The sequence below is a fragment of the Rhinopithecus bieti genome, unplaced genomic scaffold (assembly GCF_001698545.2).
Source record: "Rhinopithecus bieti isolate Rb0 unplaced genomic scaffold, ASM169854v2 scaffold_19723, whole genome shotgun sequence".
Classification (NCBI taxonomy): domain Eukaryota; kingdom Metazoa; phylum Chordata; class Mammalia; order Primates; family Cercopithecidae; genus Rhinopithecus; species Rhinopithecus bieti.
The window spans coordinates 572,186-593,110 of record NW_016809579.1 but is presented as its reverse complement, the minus strand read 5'-3'; the positions used below and the strand labels follow the sequence as shown (position 1 = coordinate 593,110).

Here is a 20,925-nt window from a genome sequence, read left to right as displayed (position 1 = left end):
ACTGGTGCCTGGACATGGTCTGTAGCGTAGGTGGAGTGTCGAGGAGGACCCTATATACGGTGAGTGGGAGAAAGCACCCGAGAGAGTGTCCCCGGCCCAGGAGGGTGGCCAGGTTAAGTCACAGCAGGGATGGGGGCTATCAGAATGGTGGGCTGTGAAGAACTGGGAGGGCCAAGACCCAGGGAGGCCATCTGGATGGAGAAGGTGTGAGCCAAGGCCCAGAATGGAGCACCCAGGGGACCCAGGCTGATGGGGTCGCAGCAAGCACGAGGGGGCTGTGCGAAGCCGTGAGCTCCAGACTCCCCAGTCTTGGGCCCTGATGCGGGTGTGTGTGTGAGCTGGAGTCATGGGACCAGGACTGAGCCTGCGTACTGGACAGTCTTCAGGGCCCAGACACCCAGGGCTACCCGGAGCCTGCAGGAAAGTTGGGGAGTGGAGGGGCGTTGGGTTGTGTGGACAGAGCCCTACCATGCTTAGAGGAGTCAGGCTCCTCCCCTGACTCTGTGACCACACACTGTCCCTCGTACTCTTGATTTCTTAGCCACAGTGAGGGTGAAAATCATGGTGGCCTTGAGACTATGACCCAGTTCCCATTTCACCTTCTGGGTCTTCTCCAGGTTCTGTGGGGTTTTTTGTTTTGTTTTGTTTTGTTTTTTTGAGACGGAGTCTCGCTCTGTCACTCAGGCTGGAGTGCAGTGGCGATCTCGGCTCACTGCAACCTCCGCCTCCTGGGTTCAAGTGATTCTCCTGCCTCAGCCTCCCAAGTAGCTGGGATTACAGGCATGCATCCAGCTAATTTTTGTATTTTTTGTAGAGATGGGGTTTCACCATGCTGGCCAGACTGGTCTCGAACTCCTGACCTCAAGTGATCGCCCGCCTTGGCCTCCCAAAGTGCTGGGATTATAGGTGTGAGCCACTGCACCTGGCCTTCCCCAGGTTCTGAATTCCCTGAAAGCAGCTGTGCTGTTGCCCTGCACTCTGGGGCAGAATGTTAGGAGTAAGCAGCATTTAAGTGCCTCCCTGATTAAAGGAAAGATGTATATTCCCACTGGGTGGTGAGGACATAGATGTCCAGGCCCATGTGTTCCACATAACGTGGGGACTGCAGAGAGGAAGGGACATGTTTATGTCCCAAGTGGGTCTTGGAATCTCAGAATATGAGGGTGTACATGTCAGATTTTTTTCAGGGAGGAGTGTCTTAGTCACTTCAGGGTGCTATAACAAAAATGCCATAAACTGGGTATGTTAAACAACAAACACTCCTCACAGTGCAAGAAGTCAAATATCAAGGAGCTGGAACATTTGGAGTCTGCCAGGAGCCCACTTCCTGGTTCTTAGACAGCCATCTTCTTGCTGTGTTCTCACCTGGTGTGGACACGATGGGGGCCGTCTCTGGGGTTTCAGAAGGACATTAATCTCCCTCATGAGGGTTCCGTCCTCCTGACCTAATCACCCCCAAAGGCCCCGCCTCTAAATACCATCACATTGGGGGTTAGATTTCAACATAGGAATTTTGGAGGGATGCGAACATTTATTCTGTGTGCTGTTAGGGGCATCTCAGAGTGCCACCCCCACATCCCCAAAGCTTCAGGACTTTGCATGTGGGAGCTGACTCTCCTGGGGCTGGTGTGACTTGTGACTGGAGGCCTGGCTTGATAACCCAGCTCTGAGGTCCTCTGGATGCCACCTCCTGCACACTAGCCAGCTAGGTGGCCTCCACGTACCTTCTGTTTCATGGAGAAGAGCTACTCGCTTAAGAAAGGTTCCTCAAACCCCTGGCATCCGGTCCCAGGTGACTCTGAGCATCTCATGGCTGCCTCCTCCCCACCTGCAGCCTCATCTCCACCCTGCTGCACTCTATGGCTGAGCAGCATGGGGTGCCAGGGGATGTTTGTCTGTGCTGCTGCTGTGTTGCTGACTCATGAGACTTCTTTGGAAGGGGCTCAGCAGCTGAGGAGACTGGTGTGGATCCACTTGTCCTAATAGACCACCCCAACCTTCTGAACATCCCAGGCTTTCCTGGTACAGTCCTCACCTGCCAGCCAAGAGGAGAGCATGGCTCAGGTGGGATTTAGGCGAGAACAGGGCAACGCACACCTACTAGTCAAGATACAAAGCACTTAATACAAGGAGGAGTCCTGTGGGCAGGACCCAGAGGGGCCAACACCTCTTAGATGTCTGCTGTGTTCCTAATGCTGACCTGAGTGTGGGATGTTACTGGGTGTCTGCTGCTCTCCTTGGCAGGGGGCTGGCGGTGCCTGCCCTGGAGGTAAAGAGGCTGGAACAGCGACCTTAGGTAGCCAACTGGGGTCTGTCTGTTAAGCAAGGAGCAGGAATCAGCTGTGTTCTCTACTGGCTTGTCTGGGAAGCCTAAGCAAATTCTGTGTCTTGAATAGTACCCGAGTCAGGTGCCAGCCCTGTGCTGGCCCTGGCAGAGGGTAGCTGTGGAGGCAAGAGTGTTGGGCAGGGTGACCTGATTGAGCCAAGCTGTTATTCTGCCACCTGAGGATTTTCCAGGAGAAGTGCCAGGCTCAGAACTGGCGTCAGATACCTCTGAGAGTCTTTCCAGCTGTCACGGCTCTCCCAGGATCATGGAGTTCTTGAAGGAAGGCCTTTTCCTGGCATGTTGGCAGTGGCATGGTGATGTGTCCACGCTGCCCCTGTTTGTGAGTTGAATCTCTGCAGAACTCACTTTTCCCAGCAGGTGCTTTCAGAATGCAACGTACCACAATCCTCATCAGTATCTGCTCATTTGGCTGGGCTGGCAGGTGGCTGAGTTAGCTCCCTGAGCGGGTGTCTGGCAGCTGTGCCTAGGGAGGCAGGCTGGGCGTGTGAATCTCACCTCCTCCCACGGCCCCCTGGGGAAGCAGGATAGGAACTGGGCCTGGTTCCCGAGCCTGGCCAATTGGGAGTAACAGGTGGGATCTGGACCAGGTTGTCACACCCGCAGGACAGCTGGGATTATCGCCGTGGGTGGTAATTCCCACATGACAGTTTCAAGTTTCAGGTCAAGAGCCGGGTCCTCTGTCTCCTCTTGCATCTGGACAGAGAGATCCTTGCCGGCTGGTTTTCTGGCTCGTTCCTCAGCTGTTTTCTGTGGCCTGCAGAGTTTGCAGCCCCAGGGGAGCGAGGAAAGCTCTGCTGTGGCCTGATTTTTGCTAGAGAAGAGAAATGTGGAAGTCAGAGCAGTAGCCTTTGCAGTGGGTCAGCTTCGGGCTGAGATGGGCAGCGTGAAGGCCAGCTTCCAGAGCCCTGGCTGGCCTTTGTAGTGAACAAGGAGGACCAGATTGCCATGCTAGAGTCACCGGCTAACCTGCAGTGGATGAGCAGATACATGGGCTCTGCCACATTTTTGAAGTGGAGCCCTCAGCCTCACACTGTATCCCCCAGAAGCCAGGCAAGAGGAGGTCATACAGTTTTCTGGAAAGGAGCAAAAGAGTGTGCTGCTAAATGTTGCAGGTGGGGGCGCGTGAATAGGTGAGGCTTCTGGTAATTATCGTAAGTGATGCTTGTGCTTCTCAGTGCTGTTTCCTCCCTCTGCTGGGGCCTGCTTGACACCTCGCAGGGAACGTGGGTGGAGAGTGTCATTATCCCCATTTCATTGGTGGGAACATTGAGACATGAAACGAGGAGTTTCATCTGGAGTTTCATCCGCAGGCCCCTGGGCCCTCTGGTCATCCCAGTCATCCCGGTTGGTTTATTGTCTTGCTTTTTTAGGGGGATGACTGAAGAAGGCCTTGGAGGTAGGGTAGGGGAAGCTGGGAACAGAGGGAATTAGATTTCCTTTTCCAAATACTTAAGAATGGAAGAGTTCATGGCCACATAATCCACGTGCACAGATTTTCCAGGGGAAAATCCATTGAGTTTAGACTTGGAGACCGTGCCGTCTCCCGGTCTGTTCCTCAGGCTTTTGACATCTGCCCACACCTGGAACATCTTAAATTCTGGTGGAGAATACAAAATGTCACTCCCCTGCCCCAGCTCACCCGTAGTTCAGCCCCCCAGGATACCTGAAGTTGGGAATCGTCTTTCTTAGCTGTGGAGCTCAGGGTATGTTGGTTCCACATCCAAACCTTCAACTTGCATCTGTAAAATGGGATACTGCTGGCTCCCTTGCAGAGGTGTGGGGATTCGAGGCAGCACTTCTGGCCCATACCTGTTGCCATTTCTGCGTGTTGTATCCCTGGCCCTGACTCAGGCTGGCGTCCTGAGCAGCTGTGCATCCACAACCCCATCAGCCTCCCAGGAGCACTATAGATAGGATGACCCTATAGGATTAGGCCGGGGGTGGGAATTGCAGACTATGCCCCAGAACTGACCCAGGGCTATACCCCTCCAGGGCCGGTGCTTCTTGTGTGTGTATGTGGCTTGTGGCTTGTGGCTTGCAAGTGGGGCGGGGGCTGGGATTGGTTCGGGGGTTGGTTCGAGTCTCAAACTGTCCTCTGTCGGGTCCAGTCGGGTCTCAGACTGTCCTCTGGGTTACCTTCTTTCGATCAACAAAGAACCCAGGCTATGGAATCGTTTGTGGGCCCAGCAGGGTTCATAGGCACTTCTCAGTCTGTCTCCAGCATTGGACTCTTATGGTCCTGCCCAGCTTGTCGCTTTAGTACCTCAGTTTCCTCATCTGCATGGAAGCTCACCTGTCAGCTTGGATGAGGGAAGGAAAGCAAAGCCCCTCAGGCCCTGTGTGTGAAGGAGAGTCTGAAGGTGCAGGGGCTGTGCTCAGGATGGAGCGCAGCTTCAAGAGGGGCTGGTTGGCTGGCAGTGTTGTGCAGGACATTCAGAATGTGACTGGGTTTTTATTCTGATTTGTGCAAGCACAGGATACTCAGGTGGCTCTGGTCTGTTCTCTAGCAGGAGAGTCTGGGGTCAATCTGTAATAATTTAACTTCTGAGCAAGTGTCCAGCACAAGAGAGCCCGGATACATTGTGTGGCTGAAGGGGGCGAAGCCCTGGGCTGCCTCCTACTCTGACCTTGTGGGCCTTGGTGTCTGCTCTTCCCCTCTGTCTGCCACTCTGAGTCTGGAATGTGGCAGTGATATGGGTGTTGTGGGCACTCCTGGCATGTGGACAGCTCCTCAGTGCTGGTGTCTGAGCTCCACAATGACCTCATTCATGTAATAGTATGCTGTGGCTGCGTAACAAAGAACCACAAACTGTGCAGTCAAATCATAAAAATTTATCATCTCACAGTTCTGACGACTGGAAATATGAGATTGAGATGTTGGCTGGGTTGGATCCTTATAGGTAGCAGTCATCAAGTTCACATGACATTCTCCCTATATACCAGTCTGTCTCCAAATTCTACCCACTCACTCCGACTTTTTTTTTAAGAGACAGGGTCTCCCTCTGGCTCCAGTCCCAGGCTGGAGTGCAGTGGCGCAATCATAGCTCACTGCAGCCTTAGCCTCCTGGGCTCAAGTGATCCTCCCACCTTAGCCTCCCAAGTAGCTGAAAACTACCCGGCTAATTTCTATATTTTTTTTATAGAGACAGGATCTTGTTATATTGTCTAGGCTAGTCTGGAACTCCTGGCCTGAAGTGATCCTGCCTCCCAAAGTGCTGGGATTACAGGCATGAGCCACCACGCCCGGCTACCCCTTTTTTAAAGGACACAGTCATATTGGATTAGGATCTAACCTAATGACCTCATTTTAACTTGATAAAGACCCTATTTTCAAATAAGTTTAGGGGTTAGGACTTCGGCATATGAATTTAGGAGGGAACACAATTTATCCCCTAAAACTGTACTTCTTTTCTTTTGTTTTAAATTTCAAAGCCTGGCTGATCATTTGTGTGTGTGTGTGTGTGTGTGTGTGTGTGTGTGAAAATATACATAACATAACATTTACTGTTTTAGCCATTTTTAAGTGTGCACTTCAGTGGTATTAGGTACATCCACATTGTCATACACCTGTCACTACTGTCCATCTCCAGAACTTTTTCATATTCTCCACACTGAAACTCCACTAAACGCTAAGTCCCTCCTCCCCTCCTCTCCAGCACCTGACCGCCCCCTTTCTACTTTCTGTCTCTATGAATTTGACTACTCTAGGAGCCTCATGTATGTGGAATCTTATAGTATTTGTCTGTTTGTGCCCGACTGATTTCACTTAGCATAATGTCCTCAAGGCCTATCTTAGTCAGCGTGTGTCAGAGTTTCCTTCCTTTTTGAGGCTGAATAATACTCCTTTTCGTGTATATAGCACGTTCTGGTTTTCCACTCATGCACTGAGGGACACTGGGATTGCTGCCACCTCTTGGCCATTGTGGAGGCACTGCTGGGAATGTGGTGAATGTACACCTCCTCTCCTAACATGCCCCAGGCGTCCTTCAGAAGGGGGGCAGCCCAAGACCGAGATGGGGGAAGAAGGTGGTTTTTCTGCCCTCCCAGGCTTGCTGGGTGTCTGCCCGTGACTGGGTCCTGGCCCCGGGCTCAGGGTGGTGACCGCCAGCAGGGGGAAGCCCCTCTTCCTGCCGTTTTCCCCCGCCTTAACCCTCTGTGTTTCCTCTTTGGGGGGCAGTGAGTGGGAAGGGAGGACCCACAGGTGTGCAGCGGCCACGGCCCGCATCCTGGCTGAGCACCTTTGCTGGTGTGGAGCGACCTCCACCGATCGCTTTCAGACCTCACTCCCCATGCTGCTCCCACACCAGGGCACTGTTTCCGCGCCATCCTCCTTTGAAGGGCACTGCCCAACTTCCCTGCCTTGCCCCCTCCCACCCTCTTCCCAGGGACTTTCCTGGCCAGTTCCCTGCTGCCAGGTCTATACCTCAGGGACTCGAAGCTCAGTGTCCCCTGTGCTCTTCCTCCTTTTGCCTTTGTCCTCTTAGCCAGACCCAGGCTCACTGTGCATCAGTGCCTCCGCCTATGTTTTTCTACCAACACCACGCCTACCTGGAGGGACCATCACAGAAGCCCCCAGCCCTGCCCCACCTCCAGTGCCACACTCAGATGTGCTGCCAGAATTTCACCTGTCTCCCTGCAGCCCCTAGGTTCCCCTCTTGTTCCAGACCCAGACACCTCCTAAATTGGCCCCAAAATCACCCCCTTCCTCTCTCTCCTCTCACTGCCAGCCTGTATCCCCTTTCCCAGCTGTACCCCCTTTCCCAGAGGCCACTTCCAGCCCCCCTTAGCTCTTAGTGGCCTCCGGCTGGATCTAGAAACCAAACTGACACCAGGCAGATTAACAAGAGAGAAGCTCACAAATGTCATTAGTTTTACAGGCACATGGGAATCTTCACCAGAGTCAAGTCCAGAGAAGTGGCCAAAGCAAGATGCTGTATCCTTTTTAGATAAAGAACAATAAGTTTGAGAAGTGGCAGGACAAGGGGGATCTGGCTAGGGGAAGTAAATTCTCCAGGAGTCACTGGGAGATATATGAGGGGTGAAACCTGGTGGAAGATAAGGGTTACTTTGTTAAGCATATTTATTCAGGTCCACTGCAGCCCCCAATTCCCAGTCTCAGGTGATAAGGGCTGTTTTCTCCCCTGGTTCAGGAACCCAGAGGAATTTTTGTGGCTCGCTGAGTACAGCAAGAAACAGGTCAGCTAGCCCTTTCTGAAGTTACAGTGTCTTGTCAGCTCGAAGTCAGTGTACCCATCCGGCGTATTTTGGGATGGTGCTTCCTTCACTCCTTCCCAGTCTTTCTGCATTTGTAAGTCCCAGGAGAGCCGGCACCTAAGTCAGCGTGAATCCCTCCGTGGGGCATCTTTGCAGCTCCCTGCCCCTGCTGGTTGAAGGCTCCTTTGGTCGCATTCTTCTCTCTGTCACAGACTGTGCCCCTGCAAAGCCCTTCCAGGCCTCTCGCAGGGCCTGGGTTATCTCTATCCTCAGACTCCATGGCACCCATTTCAGGCCATGTCTTAGTGTCCTGTGGCTTCCTTAACAGAATGCCACAAGTTTAGTGGTTTACAACAACAAATGTTTATTCTCTCCTAGTTCTGAAGACTGAAGTCCCACATCAAGGTGTCAGCAGGGCCAGGCTGTCTCTGGAGGCTCTGGGGGAGGATCCTTCCTTTCTGTTCCCAGCATCTGATGGCCCCCGACATTCCTCGGCCTGGTGGCAGCATCTCTCCAGTCCCTGTCTCCGCCTTCAGACAGCCTCCTATATGCCTGTGTTTCTGTCTCTTTAAAGATACTCGTCATTGGATTTAGGGTCCATCGGTGTGATACTGTGATATAATGAGAAATCTGTATATGGTCTTCCTTCTGGTTTCTGGCACAAGCTCCTAAAATCATTGTAATTTCCTGAACGATGGGGTGATAGGAGCATCTTTTGTTATTCATAGAAGCCCTTTTCTGTGGGACCTGAGGTTATGCTAATGAGGTGATGCTTCATGGGCCCCTAGATAGCTGTGGGATAGGGCTGGTTGCCAGAGGAACCAGCCACGTGATTAGAGGGTTGGAACTTTAGCTCCATCCCTGAACTCTGGGGATGGGGAGAGGGGTGGAGATTGAATTGATCACCGGTGTCTACAGCCATGCCAGCCTGATCTCGGCTTAACTAATCATCAATGGCCAATGATTTAGTCTTGCTTACCTAGTGGAACCTCCATGAAAACACTACACAGTGGGGTTCAGAGAGCTTTCAGGTTGGTGAACACTTGGAGGTGCTGGGAGGGTAGTGCCCCAAGAGGCTATGGAAGCTCCCCCACAATACACATCCTGTTACCCAGCCCTCTTCTGTTGGGCTGTTCCTGAGTGGTATCCTTTATAATAAACTGGTAAATGTGAGTAAAGGGCTTTCCCGAATTCTGTGAGCTGCTCTAGCAATTTTTTTTTTTTTTTTTAAGATGGAGCCTCACTCTGTTGCCCAGGCTGGAGTGCAGTGGTGAGATCTCGGCTCACTGTAACCTCCCAGGTTCAAATGATTCTCCTGCCTCAGCCTCCCGAGTACCTGGGACTACAGGCGCCCACCACCATACCCAGCTAATTTTGGTATTTTTACTTGAGATGGGGTTTCACCATATTTGCCAGGCTGGTCTCGAACTCCTGACCTTGTGATCCGCCTGTGTCAGCCTCCCAAAGTGCTGGGATTACAGGTGTGAGCCACCGTGCCTGACTCTAGCAAATTATTGAATCTGAGGAGGGGGTTGTGGGAACACTTCACCCCTACTCCCAGCTTTAGGGTCAGTAGGTCAGAAGTACAGGTGGCCCAGACTTTCCCCCAGTGTCTTAAGTGGGGACAGTCTTGTAGTACTGAGCCCTTAACCTGTGGAATCTGACACTCATTCCACGTACTTATTGGCAGAATGGAATTAAATTGTAGGACACCCAGCTGGTGTACAGACACTGGGAGGATTGCCTGGTGAAAGGAGAAAACCCACACGTGTGTTGTCAGGAGAGTTCTGGGGGCATAGAAACACATCATGGTAGTATTGGACAATCTAGGGTGATCTCATTCATTACATCTGCAAATGTAATTTTTCCAGATAAGGTCGCATTTGCAGATTCTAGGGTTAAGATATGAACGTGCCCCTAGTGGGCTTCTCACCTTGATGTTCCTCAGGGAGAGGCCCTGCTGTCCTTCCTGGGTCTGTCTTCCTCCCTCCTGCATGTGCTCTGGTGCCACCTGCCTCCCTCTCGTGGCCTTTTCATGGTTGCTGTGATGCCCATGTCACGTGACTCCGTGGATTCCGCTGGCTCCCATGGGCAGGGGCTGGCTGTGCAGTGCTCACCTTTGCATACCCAGCACAGTGCCCTGCATGTGTTAGGTACTCAGTAAATACAGTTGTCTAGGGCTAAACCTTCAGTGTCTCCAGGAAGTCTTTCTGAGCCCCAGAGTCCTAAAAAGCAGAGGTGCTGCTGAGGAGTAATAACTATATCATCCTGGGGCCAAGGGCTGCTCCCTCTTCCCAGCTGGGGTTTCAGCTTCTGTCTGCCCTTCCCCTGCACCAGCCGGCCCCAGCCTGAAGCCTCAAGCATCGAATTATTATTGCCTCCTGGAATGACTGGGAACCTTAGGCACAGGTGGGTCCTTGGAGACTGGGGAGGGTCCTTTAACGGTGTTCTGGATGCTGATGGAGAGGAGAGGGGGTTCTTGTCAGCCCACACTGAGGCACACTCGGCTTGTGGAGGAAAATGGTTGTCTAGTGCCCCCCAAAAATCGCCAGCAAAGTTGACCTTCTGGTGATTAAGTCTCCAACCAGCTCAGCCTTCAAGCAGGCAGAGCTGTCAGGGCTGGTTGTAAGGGTTGGACTTTCTCCTCCAAGAAAGCTCAGAGTTGTAAATACCTGTTTTTCATTTGCTATGTCTAGGGTTGCCTGGGGAGCCAAGGCATCAGGGAGGAGGGCAGGCTCAGGCCCTTCCCGACTGACATTTTCCAGCCTATGGGGGGCCCTTGGCTAGCCTGGTGGCTTCCTCTGTGGCACACGCTGATTCATGACCCTGACCTCTCTCTACCCGGGCAGCTGCGGCTTTCTGTTCTCGGGTGCTGGCCTGGTGATGTCATTGTTGGGGCACAGTATGAGAGCTGGGAGGCCACAGGATCCTGGGGTGCTTTCTTTGTACCCTTCCACCACAGAACCAAGGACCCTGGTGGCAGGACTTTAGCCAGGGTGCAGTGGCTAACTGGATGAGGCATGCCTCATTTATAAAGAATTCTGAGCCACTTGGTGTGGATGCAAGAAGGGGCAGCTGCCAGCCTGGCAGAGGAGGAGAAAGTAGAAAAACCACCAGAACCAACCACACATCTCCGAAAGCACTCACTGCCTGTGGGTGGCCTGGGGTTATAGCCAGGCAGTACTGACGTCCATCCAGAAAGATACTCTCAGCCCTCGGGAAACAGCGGAATTATGTTCCTGGTTCCCTGCTTAGGAGAGGAAAACAGGTCAGCTTTTAAAAAAAAATTGAGGTAAAATGGCCGGGCGCGGTGGCTCAAGCCTGTAATCCCAGCACTTTGGGAGGCCGAGACGGGCAGATCACGAGGTCAGGAGATCAAGACCATCCTGGCTAACACGGTGAAACCCCGTCTCTACTAAAATACAAAAAACTAGCCGGGCGAGGTGGCGGGCGCCTGTAGTCCCAGCTACTCTGGAGGCTGGGGCAGGAGAATGGCGTAAACCCGGGAGGCGGAGCTTGCAGTGAGCTGAGATCCGGCCACTGCACTCCAGCCTGGGTGACAGAGCAAGACTCCGTCTCAAAAAAAAAAAAAAAAAAAAAAAAATTGAGGTAAAATTCACATAAGATGAAATGAATCATTTTAAAGTGAACAATTCCGTGGCTTTTAGTGCATTCACAGTGTTGTGCAACCACCATCTTTGTTTAGTTCCAAAACGTTTTTGTCACCCCAGAAGGAAACCCCTGCCCATTAAGCAGTCACCGACCTACTTTCTGTTTTTATGGGCTTACATATTCTGGGCATTTAATATCAATGGAATCATACAACATATGGCATTTTGTGACTGGCATATTTCCCTTAGCATCATGTTTTCAAGGTTCATCTGTGTTGTAGCATGTGACAGAATTTCCTTCCCTTTGAAGGCAGAGGCCAGGTGCAGTGGCTCACACATGCAGTCCCAGCACTTTGGGAGGCCTAGATGAGAGGACCACTTGAGGCGAGGAGTTCAAGACCAGCCTGGGCAACGTAGCAAGACCCCTGTCTCTACCAAAAAAAAAAAATTATTTTAGCTGGACGTAATGGCACACACCTGTATTGCCAGTTACTTAGGGGCTGAAGTAGGAGATCACGTGAACCCAGGAGTTCGAGGCTGTGGTGAGCTATGCTATTCCTTTGGATCATTTCTTTATCCATCTGATGGACATTTGGGTTGTTTCTACCTCTTGTGAATAATGCTTCTGTGAACATTCTGGTACAAGTTTTTGTTTGAACACCAGTTTTCAATTGTTTTGATTATACACCTAGGAGGAGAATTGCTAGGTCGTAAGGTTATCAGTGGCGCATCTTAGAAATGCCTTCTCTTTGGAAGGTGTTTGGAAGTTGACCCAGTAGGCAGGTCACACAGGTGCAGTTGGGCATAGTCAAGTTCTGCCTGAGACTCAGTTTTTCCTGTCTGAAAAATAGCAATCTAAAAGTTCATGCCCACTCAGGTGCATGTTCCAAGAGATGATTCGTGGGTTTTCAGCACCATGTGTAACCTAGAGGAAGTGCCCCATAAAGGGTGGCAGTTGGTTTTTGCCCGCTACTTCAAAGATTTGGGTCTTTTTTGCTGTTAGAGGAACTTACCTCCCTGAAGCATTGCAGGTATTACCTGACCTTACCTGAGTTTCTGCTACAAGAGCCAGCTTCAGAGCCCCCAAGATCCACGGCCCTTCTCAAGGGTGGAGTCTGCTCTTGGTGGGTGCATGGCGGTAGGAGGAAGGTGCCAGGCTGTGGATGAGCATGGGGTGCAGAGCCAGCTCTGACTGTGGACTCTGCACCCTTCAGTGAGAGCCGAACCTCTGTCCCAGCCGTGGTTTTCCAAGCCTCTCTGGAGGACAGTGCCTGCCTGACAATCCCTCCAAAGGATGTGAGCTGCTGTTTGTAGAAGTCGCTGGCACCATGCTGCCGTGGCCTGCCTAGGACCTGGGAGAAGATGGGAGGCCAAGAGGAGGGCAGGAGCTGGGAAGGAGGGCAGTTGCAGCCATGACAGGGTAGGGGCTCAGTGCCCGCCTCTGTGAAAACCTCTCCACCACAGCTGGCTGAGCCACCGGATGTTTGATCTGCTTTTACCTTTGTAAATAAATATTGCCAGAGATCAATCTGCTGATGATCTCTGAGCTCCATGGAGTTCCTGCCTTCTCCACCCGATTCCTCCCAGTGCCCCTTTCTTCTCTTGACTCCAGTACAAGTTCATCAGAGGGCCTTTTACAGCTGTTCCCATTGTTCTGGGTAGGGAGGGCCCGGAGCATGACCTCTGATCCCCTGAGGGTTTGCTCCCATCTCACCCTGGAGTATGTTGGCAGAGTGTGGGACCCGGGCTGGGTTCCTGGAACCCCACACCTCTGGCAGCCACGCCCCTGAAGGAGGATCTGGGGCCTCTCTAGGCATGCCTGGCCTGGGAGAGCCTCTCCTGCCTGGCTGCACCCAGGTATCACATGGCCGGTGGTCTGAACTCAGTTCTGCATGCATTTCCTGGGAGCCCACCGTTCCACCTTCTGTCTCTGTGAATCCGACTACTCTAGGTACCTCACATGAGTGGAATCGTAATATTTGTCCTTTTGTGTCTGGCTTATTCCACTAAGCAAAACGTCAAGGTTCATCCATGTGATTGCATGTGTCTAAATGTCCTTCCTTTTTAAGGCTGAATGATTTTCCATCGCGTGTATACATTACATTGTGCTTCTCTATTCTTCTGTCAGTGGACATTGGGTCCTTTCCCCCTCTTCCTTCCCATGTTGTGATGAATATGGGTGTGCAAATATCTCTTCAAGTTCCTGCTTTCAGTTCTTTTGGAGGCAGGGCGCAATGGCTCACGCTTGTAATCCCAGCACTTTGGGAGACTGAGGCTGGTGGATCACTTGAGATGAGGAGTTCCAGACCAGCCTGGGCAACATGGTGAAACCCCGTCTATACCTAAAATACAAAAATTAGCTGGGTGTGGTGGCGCACACTTGTAATCACAGCTACTTGGGAGGTGGAGGCAGGAAAATTACTTGAACCCAGGAGGTGGAGGTTGCAGTGAGCCGAGATCACGCCATTGTACTCCAGCAGTGTCCAGGCGACAGAGTGAGACTCCATCTCAAAAAAAAGACCAAAGAAAAATCAGCTATTTTGGGTATATAACTAGGAGTAGAATTGCTGGATCATATGGTAATTCTGTTTAATTTTTTGAAAGTTTTTTTTTTTAACCAGTGTAGTCTAGGGGATGTGACCTCAGCCCCTACTTGGGCCTGGGCTGACTATGACCTAACCAGGCCTTATTCTTTTCGCTATATTATTTTATTTTTTGGCTGCCCTTTTTCCTTTTATGAAATAATAGATTTGCAGAGTTCCGGGGTTGGGTTGCTAAGCAAACTGCCTGGAGAGGAGAGGGTTTCAGATTTTACTAGACCCTCCCTCTTCCACACCAACCCTGGGCTGTTTGCACTGGCCTTCCTCTCCCCAACCCCACTCCTAGTCTGGTTCCTGGTTCAGGTGAGCAGCAGCCAGATTCCAAGCCCCCATCTTCTTCTACCTTCTAGTGTTTGGGTTCTGCTTTGGATAGAGCTTTGCGGGAAGGATTTGGCTGATGGACCACCAACCTCAGTCTTGCCAAGGGTGAGTAGGCCCAGAGAGCTTTTTCCACTGGGTATTCGTGGTACAGGGGCATGGAACCAGGCCTCTCAATTGGTTCTGGCTCTTGGGAGATGGTGGCTTTCAAAATGCCAAATAATGTACTTTATCCTCAAGAGGAAAGGGGCTTTGCTGGGCATGGTGGCTCAAGCCTATAATCCCAGCACTTTGGGAGGCCGAGGCAGGAGGGTTCCTTGAGGCCAGAGTTTAAGATCAGCCTGGTCAACATAGCAAAACTTTGTCTCAAAAAATGTTTTTAAAAATTAGCTGTGCATAGTGGCGTGCGCCTGTAGTCCCAGCTACTTGGAAGGATCCCTTGAGCCTGGGAGTTTGAGGCTGCAGTGAGCTGTGATCACTCCATTGCACTTCAGCCTGGGTGACAGCAAAACCCTGTCTCTGAAAATAAAATAACAGGTGGGGGGTGGTGCTTTGTGTACTTTGGGGAACTCAGGTGTGAAAAACTGCTTTGTGAAAAAGCAGGTTCCTGTGTGCTGGTTAGACTGGGGGAATGAGGAAATTGAGGGGCAGTCCTCCCCACCCCATCGTTTGCCTTGGAGCAGACTGGAAGAGTCAGCAGAATGAGGGGCAACAAGTCTGGATTGGAGTGATCTGGGTGAGCTGAGGCAGGGGCTGAAGCCCTCATATGGAATGTGGCGGGGATGAGCAGGCCATCTGGAATCCAGACTTAAAAGCATCAGTCACCCAGACATTGATTTGAGATCTCTGCAGAGGGGGAAACGGCTAGGGTTTTAGCTGTCTGGAGCGTCCTAATTCCCCAGCAGAGTCTGGCCATGAGACCTGGTCTTTCTGTCTCACCTGGTGGGGTGACGTGTCCACTTCGAAGTCTCACTGGACACGGGCGGGCAAACCCTCACCGGGCACTTGATTCTTGGACCAGGTTTTAGCATGGATGTTGCTAAGTCAGCACGTGGCTTCGCACCTGTGGAGTCTTCCAGTTACTCTGGAGCAAGCCCTGAGACCACGAGTCTGACCCGAAGTTCTTGCTGGGTTGACTCCCTCCTGGGTGTTGACTTGGCCTTGCCTGGGAGTCAGTGTAGTTATGGGCGTGGAAAGCACTCAGATAAAAGGTGCTCCACCAGGTGATGAAGAAGTCTTTAGATAGACAGTAAAACCGTTGGTTAAAAGCTGGTCTAACCCACCTTATTTTGTTGTTTGTTTTGTTTTGTTTTATTTTATTTATTTATTTATTTATTTATTTATTTTTGAGATGAGTCTCGCTCTGTTGCCCAGGCTGGAGTGCAGTGGCATGATCTGGGCTCACGGCAAGCTCCGCCTCCCGGGTTCAGCCATTCTCCTGCCTCAGCCTCCCGAGTAGCTGAGACTACAGGTGCCTGCCACCACACCTGGCTAATTTTTGTATTTTTAGTAGAGGCGTGGTTTCACCTTGTTAACCAGGATGGTCTCGATCTCCTGACCTCGTGATCCACCCTCCTCAGCCTCCCAAAGTGCTGGGATTACAGGCGTGAGCCACCACGCCCAGCTGTTTGTTTGGTTTTAGATGTTTCGCAGCCTGAAGCTGTGGTTTTAGTCTCTTTCTCTAGTGAAAAGTGGAAAAGAGGGATGAGGAAGGGGCTTTGCTGGCCCAACCAAAAACAAAACAAAGAACCGACGAGTGTACTGTCTCTCTTGGGCACTTGGACACTCCTGCTAGAACATTTAGTAGACGCTGACAATTCCGAGCTAATGTAAAAGCCAAGTCTGGAGGGTCATAGGGTGGGAGACTAGGGTGAGGAAGTTGTTGAAGGAGGCCGGGGGGATGGCAGGGCCTTCATCTAATAGTGACAGTAGCATTTTAGAGCTAGAGGGTCTTTATCGATTGTCTAGTTCACATGCATGATTTTTAAAAAAGGAAGCTGAGGCAGGAGGATTGCTTGAGCCTCGGAGTTGGAGACTAGCCCAGGCACCATAGCGAGTCAGCGTCTCTGTTAAATTAATAAATGAAGTCGTGCTCGCTTCGGCAGCACATATACTAAAAAATTGGAACGATACAGAGAAGATTAGCATGGCCACTGCGCAAGGATGACACGCAAATTCGTGAAGTGTTCCATATTTTGCGCAGTCTGCGAAGATCATTTCAGTATCTGCTAACTAGCACTAAGGAAATAGTGTGACTCTAAGCAAAAATGAGTGGCACCCAATGACGAAATTGTGGTTTTCATTACAAAAAATAATAATAATAATAAATGAAGTCAAGAAAGGTGAGGCATGGATGGCTTCAGTGATGTGGATAACTCTACAGAGAGGTAGCAACGGGGAGGGCCCGAGCCTTGCTTCCGAGGGATTACGTCACGGCTCGCTTGCCCCACCCAAAGGCCAAAGGAACTGAGCGTTGATAACCAGCGTAGTAATCTTGGTACCTGGAGCCCCCTCAATGTCCCATGGATCAAGGAGACCAGATTCCTCCATACAGCTTGTTGAGAGACTTGGTGGGTGCCCCCTGCTCTTGATGTCTTAATACTTTGACTGTTGTGCTCAACCCAGACCCAGCCTCTTCCTGGAATTCTCCTTTGGATACGCACAGAAACAGAACCCGGCCTGGTCTTTGCAGCCATTAGCTGTGTGCAGTCACCTGGGACAGTGCTGCAGGTCAGCAGCCGGCAAAGTGCTAGAACGCTGGGTTGGGGTCGCTCAGCAGGTCTCAGCCCTGGCTGCCAGCTAGATTCCCCAGGAAGCCCCTATAGCTTCGGATTCGGCAGGTCTGTGTGGATCCCAGTGAAATTGTTTTCAAAGCCTCCCAGGTGTTGCCGATGTGCAGCCAGGGCTGGGGACACCTGTTAGAGGGCGCTGAGTCCTGTGGGACAGGAAGTGGAGAACCTGGGAGAGGGAGAGGCGGAGGTGCGCAAGGAAGCCGTGACTTCGGCCACCTGCACTCACAGCTAGTGGCAGATCACTCCAGGCACACGGCTCCCCCCTGGCCATCCACGTGGTAAGGAATGACAACTGTGCCCGCTTCAGGATTGCTGGGTCAGCTGCTCTGAATGCCTGAGGGCAGCCCTGTGCCCACCCAGCCTGGGTGTGTGTGGTGGCAGTTGTAAACTCGTGAATGAACACCGAGGTCACCTCTGCTGGTAACCTTTGGGCAGGGCTGCTTACAGGTGACTCATGGTGAGAGTGACGTCACCCCATCAGGGTGAGCTCTCAGAAGTCCCATGGGCCTCAGAGGCCCCCTTTGGAAGGAGTGGAGAAGGGATCCTCATATGAGCCATGGATCGGGCTAGAAGATCCTTGTGGGTTGACAATGGTTGTGGTGAGTCCACTGGCTTAGAAAACTCAGGCTGAGGACAGGCCATCAGGAGCTCCAGATGGCTAAGGCCTTGGAAACACGTGTTGGGCTTTGTCATTCAGCCTGGGAGGAAGGGAGTGATTATCTCCAGGTTCCTCTGGAATGAATTACTCTGTATAACCAGATAGTCCCAACAGGCAGGGGGACTCTTGTAGAATAAGCCACTCTGTCCTCCTGCGGGTACTCACATTTGGGGTAAGGTGGTCTGGGATTTTGACAGACCTGCTGGGAGGTGGGCTATGAGTCATCCAGAAGCTGGGCTGGACCGAGGGATGGGGGAACCTGTAGCCCTAATTCCCTGGGTTGTGATGGGAAGAACATGGTAGGACTCACGGCTCATGGTGGCCAGGACTTGCACCCCAGCCAGCATGCTGGCCTGTGCTCCTCACCCCATCAGACCCCATGGGCGGGGTGCGCAAGGACCATTCCAGACAACAAGACGGTAACATTTTGGGTTCCTCCTTTTCTTTTCATTTTCTTTCCTTTTCTTTTCCTTTTTTTTTTTTTTTTTTTTTTTTTTTTTTTTGACAGAGTCTTGCTCTGTCACCTAGGCTGGAGTGCAGTGGCACAATCTTGGCTCACTGCAACCTTCACCTCCCAGGTTCAAGCGATTCTTCTGCCTCAGCTTCCCAAGTAGCTGGGATTACAGGCACCTGCCACCACGCCCAGCTAATTTTTTGTATTTTTAGTAGAGATGGGGTTTCACCATGTTGGTCAGGCTGTTCTCAAACTCCTGACCTCAAGTGATCCGCCCACCTTGGCCTCCCAAAGTACTGGGCTTACAGGCATGAGCCACTGCATCTGGCCAGGGGTCCCCCTTTCTATAGCAACTCAACTCCCCTGTATGAGGGAGAACCGACTGTTTTCTCTGTACACAAGCTTATGTGACCAAATGTGGGGGCTTTTTCCCACACCAGGCAGTTCTCTGCAGACACCAGCTGGGTGTCCTACAATTTCGACTCAGTTCTGACGTGGAGTTAGCATCAGATCCCACAGTTAAGGGCTCAGCTCCAGAAGACTGCCCCTAACTTCAGGTGTCAGTAGCAAGTCCAGGTTGTCTACTGGCCATAAATTAGAGGTTCCTACAGCCCCTTCCTTGAGTTTGATCACTTGCTGGAAAGGCTCACAGAACTCAGGAAAATAACTTGCTAGATGACTGATTTCTAATACAAAGACACAACTCAGGAATAGGCAGATGGAAGAGGTGTATAGAGGAAGGTCTGTGGGAAGGGGTGCAGAGCTCCCATGCCCTCTCTGGGCACTGCCACATTTTCATCAACCTGGAAGCTCTCCTAACCCTGGCCTTCATTGTGTAGGCATGATTGATTACATCACTGACCATTAGTGATCAACTCAACCTTCAGCTGTGGTTCTTCCCCAGAGAGTTGGGGGTGCCAACTGTCTAATCATGTGGTTGATTCTCCTGGCAACCAGCCCACTTCCTGAGGCTATCCAGGAGCCCCAGCCACCTGTCATTTATTAGCACACATAAAGACATGTATTACTTTGGCGATTCCAAGGATTTTAGGAACTGCATGCCAGGAAAGTAGGGGGTGGGGTATGCAAAGATCAAATATACATTTCTTAAGTCACAATCCCCTGCTGGGGGCAGACGTGTCTCAGAAAGCCCCTTGTATTGTCTGGGCATTGAGCCCGTGTTCATCACCTCTCACCCTGTGGTCGTTAACCAGTCAGTTGTGAAGGGGACATCAGCATACCCGAGGTACTTGTGAGATGCCTGTTGGGGACAGAGATGGTATCAGCTGGGAGCTTGCTGGGACAGGTTGGATATGGATCCTCCCTTCTCTGTCTCTAACACAGGATGCTTTGCACACACAGATGGCTCGTTTGGAACACCACCTGGGTACGGCTGCGCTGCAGACCGGGCGGAGGAGCAGCGCCGGCACCAAGACGGGCTGCCCTACATTGATGACTCGCCCTCCTCATCGCCCCACCTCAGCAGCAAGGGCAGGGGCAGCCGGGATGCGCTGGTCTCGGGAGCCCTGGAGTCCACTAAAGCGGTGAGTCCCCATGGTGTACGTGTGGCAGGAGGGCCAGGTGAGGCTCCCTGAAGCGCGGCCCCATGCGCAGGGGTACATAGCAGGTAGGTGGTGGAGCAGCCAATGGTTTGGAAGCCGAGTGGGTTACCAAAAACTCCTTCCTCATCTCTACATGTGGTACACAGACAGCCTGCCAGATTTGTTGGTCAGGGAGATCGGGGGATGCTTTGAACTGAGCATGGAGGAGGCAGGCAGCACGTGGTCTTGAGGTTGAGAATGTCAGCACCAGAGGCAACCACCAAAACCAGCAAGACCTGCATGGTGGCATCAGCAACGCTGCTGAGCCGGGTGGTGTCTGGGCTTGGGTCTCTGCTTCATAAAGTTTTCTTGCTCCCTTTTACCAAAGCGTGTGCTGACTCCATCCATGTGACCAGAGCCTTTCCTGTGAGTTTTCACTTGACCCTCATTAGTAATTCTTGGCCTTGCTGTCACTTCCACTTTACAAATGTGGAACTGAAGTTCAGTGGTGGCTTGCCCAAGGTATAATGGCTAGTGAGCAGCAGCACATTCAGTACATGCTCTGCCATACCCTCTGAGAAAGCAGTGAACCTGCGCCCCCACTCACATGAGGACGTAGCCTGGAGTGGTCATAGGCTGGGTGGTGCTGGGCCACCCGGCCCTGCATGAAGTTCTGACTCCTCTCGCTGGTCCCACAGCTCAGGGGGCTGCTTCAGCAGTGCTCTGGGGCCCAGATGCTCACCCCTTGCCATTGGTGCATATCCCCCAACTCGACCTCTTGGGTTCCTTCCTTCTTGGGCTGAGAAAATCACTGCTCCAGGGCAGTTGCTCCTTTCTGTCTTTTTGGTCCCTGATGACAGATTTCTTCCCCACTCTGCTTAGCTTATTTCTTGATGATTTCCACCCTGACAACACCGTAGCCTGGCACGGTGGCTCACACCTATAATCCCAGCGACTCAGGAGGCTGAGATGGGAGAACTGCTTGAGTCCAGGAGCTGGAGACTGCAGTGAGCTGTGATTCTCACCACTGCACTCAGCCTGGGCAACACAGCAAGACCCTGTCTTAAAAAATAATAATAATAGGCCGGGTGCAGTGGCTCTAGCCTGTAATCCTAGCACTTTGGGAGGCCGAGGCAGGCAGATCACGAGGTCAGGAGATCAAGACCATCCTGGCTAACACAGTGAAACCCTGTCTCTACTAAAAATAGAAAAAACTAGCTGGGCGTGGTGGCGGGTGCCTGTAGTCCCAGGTACTCAAGAGGCTGAGGCAGGAGAATGGCATGAACCCGGGAGGCGGAGCTTGCAGTGAGCTGAGATCGTGCCGCTGCACTCCAGCCTCGGCCACAGAGCGAGACTCTGTCTCAAAAAAATAAAAAAAAAAAAAAAAAAA

The 20,925-nt window shown here is 51.8% G+C and overlaps 1 protein-coding gene across 2 annotated transcripts in view; it reads left to right on the top strand.

Annotated features, from left to right (window-relative positions):
- BCR (BCR activator of RhoGEF and GTPase) overlaps nucleotides 1-20,925 on the top strand; it is a 114,224-nt gene that overhangs the window by 53,126 nt on the left and 40,173 nt on the right. Inside the window, exon 2 of one of the 2 annotated variants that reach the window (XM_017889753.1) lies at nucleotides 19,357-19,538. In XM_017889753.1, coding sequence (XP_017745242.1) covers nucleotides 19,357-19,538 — 182 coding nt within the window. Of the gene's footprint in view, nucleotides 1-19,338; nucleotides 19,539-20,925 lie in introns of both variants that reach the window. The other variant, XM_017889752.1, reaches the window with a different exon arrangement.